At 46.1% G+C, this 8,705-nt stretch overlaps 1 protein-coding gene across 3 annotated transcripts; it reads left to right on the top strand.

Annotated features, from left to right (window-relative positions):
- Window positions 1-3,786: 3,786 nt before the first annotated feature.
- LOC144328321 (low-density lipoprotein receptor class A domain-containing protein 2-like) lies at window positions 3,787-8,705 on the top strand. Of its 3 annotated transcripts, XM_077930997.1 has the most exons (4): window positions 3,787-4,496; window positions 5,650-5,799; window positions 6,666-6,803; window positions 8,053-8,705. In XM_077930997.1, exons 1-4 carry the CDS (start codon window positions 3,851-3,853, stop codon window positions 8,274-8,276), a joined length of 1,158 nt encoding a protein of 385 aa, XP_077787123.1. In that variant the 5' UTR covers window positions 3,787-3,850; the 3' UTR covers window positions 8,277-8,705. The 3 variants fall into 3 exon arrangements, with proteins under 3 accessions (XP_077787123.1, XP_077787122.1, XP_077787124.1); XM_077930996.1 differs by lacking the exon at window positions 8,053-8,705 and having other exon boundaries at window positions 6,666-7,279; XM_077930998.1 differs by lacking the exons at window positions 5,650-5,799; window positions 8,053-8,705 and having other exon boundaries at window positions 6,666-7,321.

Genomic DNA, 8,705 nt, shown 5'->3' with positions numbered 1-8,705 from the left:
GCGGTAATTATTTGGGTCCTCTCTTTCCCCCTTTTTGAAAATAGGGACAACATTTGCCCTCCTCCAGTCTGCCGGGACTTCGCCTGTTCTCCAGGAATTCTCAAAGATGACTGCCAGTGGTTCTGAGATGACATCTGCCAGTTCTTTTAATACTCTTGGATGCAGTTCATCTGGCCCTGGAGACTTGAATACATCTAGACTAGCCAAGTATTCTTGTACTATCTCCTTAGTTATTCTGGGCTGTGTTTCCTCTGCTGAATCATTTGCTCCAATCATTTGGAAAGCTCTGCTTTAGCCGGCTCCTCAATTTCCTTCCCAGGCGATTTTGGATTGACATCTTGGCTTGGCCCCTAAATCTCTACCAGACGGGGACTGGGTTGGTGATGGGAGCTGGAGTCAAAAGACCTAGTGTAGCATCCAGGTATCTTAACTGCCCTTGCCTGCCTCTTTTTTCCATGTTGCTGGTTTTCATGGAGTCAATATGGCTTGGATTGTGGCTGTAGCACAACAAGGTTGCCACAAAGTGCTGTGTTTATTGCCCCAGGAGAGATAATAATCATGAGCTGAGAGTAGGGCTGGGCGATATATCGTCCAAAGCTGGTTTGAAGTCCATATTGTGATAATGATTTCGTAATTTTTGACCTGGCAATATATCATTGTCAGAGCTGCTCCACGATCCCAGCTCACAGAGGATCACGCTAGCCAGCGTTCGCTTTATAAAAGTCTTTATTGAGTTACAGTTTCCATTTCCAAGCTGCTGCGTGCAACTCTACGTCTTATGGCTAGACCGGCGAAGCTCCGTCTGAATCTCCGCCCCTCGTACACCAACTTAATATCCTCGCCTTACTCCACCTTTTCCGCCTGACCGTCCTTCTCTGGGTCCCTCTGCCCCCCGTGGTCTCCTCCCTCCGGGACTCCTCCGACGCTGACCCCCCGGACCCTCCTGTCTCCTTGCGTCGGGCTTTAGGACCCGGCTCCCTTTCCGGGCTGCTTACTGCGCCGCCTTCCTGTGCATTTGAACTTGGCGCGCGCGCCCAGCCTTCCACTTTCCGCTTGACCGTTTCTTCGCTCCCCGATGGGGGCGTGGTCACTCCTGACTCATGCCCTCCTCCCTGCTGCGAGCTGCCAGGGCTCGATCCCTGACGTCCTTCCTCTCCACTGCGCTCTGGTGGGGACGCTGGCCCCGATTTCCAACTGCTGCCCTCTGAACCCCCGCTGGTCCCTTCCTCCTGGGGTGTCCCCCTTGGCCTCCCCTTTGCTCTGGCCACTGGCGCTCCTTTCTGTGAATCTTCCGATTCACTGGAAAGACTCGGAGATCTCGGGTCGTCGTCATCACTCATCCTTTCTTCGGACTCCTCCCCCTCGCTCTCTGTTTCCTCCCTTGCCCTCGCCTCTGCTCCTGAACCCCTGACAGATATGAATCATGATTTGTGTGTGCGCTATGCTATACGATGCAGGAAAAACTGTGAAGCCAGGCAATGCCTCTACATAGCTCCATCCTTATGACTACATTATTACATGAGCACTGTTCCACAGCATTTGATATTTTCATTTACATACATTCATTTGAAATAAAGAAATTTAAAGATTTTCAGAGACTTTGAGACTAAAGATTTCATTTTGTACTTGTTATGGTTTGAAGGAATTCTATAAAGATTGTCTATTGCGTATGTACATGGCCTAGACATTGCTGCCATCCTTATTTCAGGCATCATGATATATCATATATCACAGTGTTTACCTGGTGATATATCACGATGCTGAAAAGCAGCTATCGCCCAGTCCTAGTTGAGAGGTTCCCTGGAGATCATCTGGTCAAGTTGTGGTTCCAGAATGACCATTTCTAACAACTAAGCTGCAAAGTTTATTTGTTTTATTTATTTACTTATTTATTTAGTTTATATACCGTCCTTCTTCGTAAGATCTCAGGGCGGTTCACAGAATAAAATACAAGGTAAAAACACATATAAATAATTAAAACAGCTAAATAATAACCCGCCCCTCCATAATTATACGCCAACATAACAGCTACCTTGAACACTGTGTGGTTCAGAAGTGTTTGAAAACCTGTCTCCAGAGGCTGTTCTCACTCACTACTGGCAAGTTGGAATGAGCCAGTGACAAAATGCCCAAGTGAAATTTCCCAGAAGCTGGTGGTGGGTGGGTGGGTGGGGGACCTATTGAGTACAGCCTCTCATTCTTCACACTAGGATGTATGGAAATTATGAGGCTGATGGGAAGAACTAGAGGGCCAGAATTCCTGGGTTTAATGGGCTGGCCGTTTTGTTGCTTCTGGGTAATGGTGAAAAGGAGGGAAATAAACGAGTGCCGGGTAATTGAGACAGCAGTTGACATTAGGCAACACAATAGAGTCTTGTGGCATTTTAAAGACCAAGAGATTTATAGTGGCATAAACTTATGTGGACTAAAGGAGAAGGGGTCTTTAGGCCACAAAGGTTTCCACTACCATAAATCTCTTTACCAACTTTAAATTGCCACAAAACAACCTTGTCCTCTGTTGCACTCGACAGCAGCAAGGCAACCATCCTCTGGGTGTTATTCGGGTTAAACAGGCTTCCTTTGGCCATCTCTGGGCCACCAATGAGCCCATGGTAATATGCTGGGTGTTGCAATTAGTAAATAATTTAAGCACGTGTGATAGTGTGCTCATTTAGCACGCTGATAAATGCTTGGTGAAGTCATCCATTTTCAAACAGCTGTGACAAGAACATTAGGCTGAACTCTCACTCGCCCCCCCAAATCTCTAGTAATTTCATTCTTAGAAGCAAAACGAAATAGCCAACGTTGCACCTTGTTGACTGCAAACTGCACACAGTTGTACACAAATTGTCATGGAGGATAGTTCTGTCTGGAGATTGGTACTAAATTAAGCTTCCACTTCCAGAGGCAGTATACCCCATAATATCATGTATGGGGAGGGGGGACAAAGGAAGAGGTGGAGAGGCTGCAGCCTCATGCCCTGATTATGAGCTTGAGTCATCTCTTGCCAGTAACCGAATGTTGAATGAGATGGACTAACCAGCTTTGAGGTGTAATAAACAAAATCTGCCCTTATTCCCTTATGGGGGACACAAGAGCCCTTATTGTAGGTTCTCCATCGGTGTTCGGGGATCCAAGGTACGACTGTATAATGAATTGAAAAGGATGTTTAAAATAACTTTTGTAAAAAACAACAACCCAGAAGCTTTTCTTTTGGGAATTATAGTGACAGAACTACCTAAGCTGTACAGAAACTTATTCATGTATGCTACTACAGCGGGAAGAATGTAACTCGCCCCAAAATGGAAAGAAGCAGAAGTCCCAGCAAAGGAAGAATGGATACAAAAACTTGTGGAATACGCAGAAATGGTGGAACTTACCGGGAGAATAAGATATCAAGACAACAAACCTTTTATAAAAGAATGGCAATAGTTTATTGAATATTTACAGATAAATTGTAAACAGATAAGAACATTGGCAGGATTATTGTAATGACTTGCAGTTTTATAAGTGGTACCTCGGGTTACATACGCTTCAGGTTACAGACTCCGCTAACCCAGAAATAGTACCTCGGGTTAGGAACTTTGCTTCAGGATGAGAACAGAAACCGTGCGGTGGCAGCAGGAGGCCCCATTAGCTAAAGTGGTACCTCAGGTTAAGAACAGTTTCAGGTTAAGAACGGACCTCCAGAATGAATTAAGTTCTTAACCCGAGGTACCATTGTATATATTTAAAGTAGATGAGTAAATGGGCAAAGTAAGTTAATTTGGATATGCAGAAGGTATTAAAAATAAATTTAAGGAACAGCAGAATGAAGAGGGGAAAGGAAGTCAAGTTTTGAAATGTTAAAATGATTGTAAAATTAGTGAAATGTATAAATCTGAAAAGCAATAATAATAATAATAATAATAATAATAATAATAATAATAATATAATGGATGGCTCTGGCCCGATCCAGAAGGTGGTTCTTCTATGTATGTCCTTGTGCCTTGCCAATGACTCTCCCTTTTCCTCTCCCTCTTGCCCAACAGTGAGCGCGGTCGATTTCTGCGGCCAGACCCTGCACGGGGATGGGATGGTGTTGACATCCCACCGAGACTCCCGCCGTTACTACTTTGTAGTGGCCAGCACTGACTGCCAGCTGACCATGCAAGCGGCAACCCCCAAAGACAAGGTCCAGTTCCAGTTCCGCTTCTTCCTGGTGTACAGCATGGTGCGCTCGCCTTCCAGCACGCTGGCCAGCAACGACCACCCCACTCTGGCCCTTCCCAAGTCCAGAAGCGAGCGGGAGACCCCTGACCCTTGCACAGCAGGCTCCTACGTGCAATTCTACGATGGCCAAAACCACACCGCGAAGCCCCTGGGGATGCCGCTGTGCGGGAAGAACATCCCACGGCCCGTCACCTCCACAGGCAACTTCCTCACCTTGAGGCTTGTGACTCGCGGCCAGCAACCTCGTGTCGACTTTGTTGGTGACTTCACCTCCGTTCGAACTGGTAAGGCAGGAAGCCGCTGCAAATGAGCTGAGCAATGCCGCTCTATCTTATTTTAATTTTATTTTATTGCATTTATATTCCACTGCTTCTCCAAGGAGCTCAAGGTGGTGTGTGCCTCCTCATTTAATCCTCCCAATCCTAGAAGGTAGGTGAGCAACTGGGCTCCAAGGTCACCCAGGGAGTTTCATGTTGCCCAGTGGGGGGATTTGAACTCTGGTCTCTCCTGGGTCCTAGTCCAACACTTGTAACCCTAAGGGTAAGGTGCAGGTGATGTGGACCACTGGGCTGCTGTCAGGGTAACGGGCGCTGTGGTCTAAACCACTGAGCTTCTTGGGCTTGCCGGTCAGAAGGTCAGCAGTTCAAATCCCAGCGACGGAGTGAGCTCCCATTGCTCTGTCCCAGCTCCTGCCAACCTAGCAGTTCGAAAGCACGCCAGTGCAAGTAGATAAATAGGTACCACTGTGGCAGGAAGGTAAACAGCGTTTCTGTGCACCCTGGTTCCCGTCATGGTGTTCTGTTGTGCCAAAAGTGGTTTAGTCCTGCTGGCCACATGACCCAGAAAGCTGTCTGTAGACAAACGCTGGCTCCCTCAGCCTGAAAGCGAGAAGAGTGCCACAACCCCATAGTCACCTTTGACTGGACTTAACCATCCAGGGGTCCTTTACCTGTACCTTTTTAAAAATTTCAATGCTGGTGTTAAATGCATTTTAACTATTGTTTTAAGCTAGTTTGGGAGGTACATTCTAGGCAGTGCTTTTTATCTAGGGATACTCAAAGGTACGCTGTACCAGCACCTCACTGTAACCACTTCGTGGTGAGTACTGGCCCCTTTTTTTCGATAAAAAAGCACTGATTACAGTGGTACCTTGGGTTACATACGCTTCAGGTTACATACGCTTCAGGTTACAGACTCCGCTAACCCAGAAATAGTACCTCGGGTTAAGAACTTTACCTCAGGATGAGAACAGAAATCGTGCGGCAGTGGTGCGGCAGCAGCAGGAGGCCCCATTAGCTAAAGTGGTGCTTCAGGTTAAGAACAGTTTCAGGTTAAGAACAGACCTCCAGAACGAATTAAGTTCTTAACCCGAGGTACCACTGTATAGGTACATTAAACAACAAGAACAGCAAAATCTGCCTTTCCCTCCCCTTGCAGGCTTGAACGCTTCGGCCTGCAGCACGGAGTCGTATTTTCCCTGCCACAATGGAAAATGCATCCCTCCCAGCCTAGTCTGCGATGGCAGCAGTGTCGATAACTGTGGGGATGGTACAGACCAGGCTGCCCAGTCCCCAGCCTGGTGCAAAGGTTGGTGGCTGTAGAAGGAAGAGGGTGTGTGTATGTGCTGTTATAAGTAAAAAACAACAAAAAACTGCTCCTTTTCCCTTATGGGGTACCCAAGAGCCCATATAGAGTCCCTTTGCAGGTTCTCTATCGGTAGGAGAAAATAATAGAGGCCAACCAGAGAATATTGAGAAGCAAAGCAGCTAGTAAGCCTGATCTTTATTGAACTGTTGCAACAGGGTGCTCCCCCACACGCAGGAGAGAGGAGGAAGACCCCAAACCATGCGCGCAAGCCCTTATATAGACATTTTAAATTGCCCACCCTGGAGTCCAAGACCACCCCCAGAAACATCATACCTACATCACAGAAAATGTGGTCTACAACAGAAATCTGAGTGCATTGTTTTTATCATGTCTGCCAGGTTACCTGTTAATGGTTACTTGACTGGATTACCTGGGGATCCTGGACATTCTTTTGTTATGATAACTACTGGGCTCACACCCTATTCATATCTTAAAAGTGCCCTTAAGACAGGATTTGTGAGCAAAGAGACAATGGGGAGAGTTTCCATTTTGACCTTGCAGAGAAATATTTGAGGCCAATTTGTTCAGGACTTTTTCTATGGGGTTTCAGACATGTGGTTTATATACAGTTATGAACATTTATTTTATATATTTATGACCTTAAAATTCTTATAACAGTGCCATTCCTTGCTCATGATCACTTTAAAAAATGGGTGAGAAAGTGAGGCTGAATGCCTGAGCCTGATGGCTGCAGCGGCCCCTTAAGTTGTTAGGAAAGGGAGGAGGCTACGCCCCTCTGCTTTGGTTTCTCCGTGGCAGCACAGAGGCCACTACTGTTTTTGACTCTTTCTCCTTTTCAACTCCAGGCTCACCCACGCTCCTGCCGCCCTTGAATAATGCCGAGGCCTCTTCTGCAGTTAACGCCCTGCCAAGTCAGGTGACCTGCGCAGGACCCCAGGAAAGCCAGCTCCTGCCCCCAGGCACTGCCACCTGGGACAAAACAGGTACAGCAGTACCATTGCTGGCAGGAATGAGGCCTTGTAAGAACTTGGTTGTTTATAGTGTGCCATTTGGGAACTCCTTGCCTGTTGATACCAAGCAGGTGGCTATCACTGTACTCTTTTCAGCTAAAACCACAGTTCTTTCTTACCTACAAAAGGCGATTCTATGTTGTTTGGCACAATGGCAACTCTTCAGCTCGCCCACTCACTCTAACCCCCACCCAAGTCTCCAGGTGCATACAGAAGAAGAAAAAAGCCCCATTCGAAGCATTTGAGGGTAACTCCCAGATCACCCTTATCTCCAGAGTGATAGTCAGACTATCTGTTATCAATCACCAAGTCAGCAGGAGCTAACAGGAAGACAGCCAAACTGCCATTCGTCTCCCCTGGAAATCTGCTAAAAACATTTTTAAAAAAATAATATTTATGCTTTTCAGGTCTACATTTCACTAATTTTACAATCATTTTAACATTTCAAAGCTTGACTGACTTCCTCCTCTTTCTGAGGTTCCTTGACTTTATTTTTAATATCTTCTGCATATCCAAATTAACTTAATTTGCCCATTTATTCATCTACTTTAAATATATACTGTTATAAAACTGCAGGTTATAATAACCATGCCAACGTTCTTATCTGTTTACAATTTATCTGTAAATGTTCAATAAACTATTTCCATTCTTTTATTAAAAAGTTTGTATTCTTGATTTCTCATTCTTCCGGCAAGTTTTGCCATTTTTGCATATTCCATAAGTTTTTGTGTCCATTCTTCCTTTGCTGGGACTTCTGCTTCTTTCCATTTGGGGGCGAGTAACATTTTTACCGCTGTAGTCACATACATGAATAAGTTTCTGTACAGCTTAGGTAGTTCTGCCCCTATAATTCCCAAAAGAAAAGCTTCTGGTTTGTTTTTGTTTTTTGAAACGTTATTTTAAACATCCTTTTCAATTCATTATTTATCATATATAAAACATTTTTGTATAGCTAAGCCTATCCACATGCTTATAAAGTTAAAGTGAATTTGAATCTCTTAGTATTTTAAATTTTTGTAGGTTTTATTGTTGTAATTTTTGATTTTCTTGTTCTACCCTTTTTGTAAACTGCTCCGAGTTTTTCTTCACAGCCAAGCAGTGTCTGTGTTTTTTGAAATGAACAACAGTATCAAAATAGCACAGCTGGGGCAATGGTTTGCTGGGGAAGACGATTTGTTCCATTTCCCTGCAACTCACCAGGCTCCTTCTCCTCCTTCTGCAGACAAACGCAAACCTCTTTTTGCTTCGCTGGCTGCCATCCTGGGCGCTGCCTTCGTGTTCTGGTGCTGCTGGAATCCAGGCTGGTTCATCTGGAGGATGGGCGCTTGCAGGTACCTGCCCGGTTGCAATTCCGTCTGCGCTGCCTGCCACCTCTGCCCACGCAGCTGCACCCGCCGGGAGCCCCCCAAGGTCACCCCGCATGGAAGCACCGAGCCACCCGTGTGACTACGAGAGGGGGGGCAGGGTCACTGGCCCTTAGTTTTAGAAGAGCATGGGCCAGAAGGGGTGCAGCTGGTAGTGGAGGCATGATGGGGCTAAGCCAGGGGTAGGCAACCTAAGGCCCGGGGGCCGGATGCAGCCCAATTGCCTTCTAAATCCGGCCCGTGGACGGTCCAGGAATCAGTGTGTTTTTACATGAGTAGAATGTGTCCTTTTATTTAAAAGGCATCTCTGGGTTATTTGCGGGGCCTGCCTGGTGCTTTTACATGAGTACAGTGGTACCTCGGGTTAAGAACTTAATTCGTTCTGGAGGTCCGTTCTTAACCTGAAACTGTTCTTAACCTGAGGCACCACTTTAGCTAATGGGGCCTCCCACTGCCGCCGCACAATTTCTGTTCTCATCCTGAAGCAAAGTTCTTAACCCAAGGTACTATT

Source organism: Podarcis muralis, chromosome 7 (assembly GCF_964188315.1).
Source record: "Podarcis muralis chromosome 7, rPodMur119.hap1.1, whole genome shotgun sequence".
Lineage (NCBI taxonomy): Eukaryota > Metazoa > Chordata > Lepidosauria > Squamata > Lacertidae > Podarcis > Podarcis muralis.
The sequence above is the reverse complement of the archived record's forward strand: the minus strand, read 5'-3'. Positions and strand labels throughout refer to the sequence as shown.

Coding starts and splice junctions, on each gene's coding strand:
- LOC144328321 (XM_077930996.1), top strand. CDS start 3,851: ATGATTGTAAAATTAGTGAAATGTATAAATCTGAAAAGCAATAATAAT. Junction 4,497..5,649: donor CTTCACCTCCGTTCGAACTG/GTAAGGCAGGAA, acceptor CTCCCCTTGCAG/GCTTGAACGCTTCGGCCTGC. Junction 5,800..6,665: donor GTCCCCAGCCTGGTGCAAAG/GTTGGTGGCTGT, acceptor TTTCAACTCCAG/GCTCACCCACGCTCCTGCCG.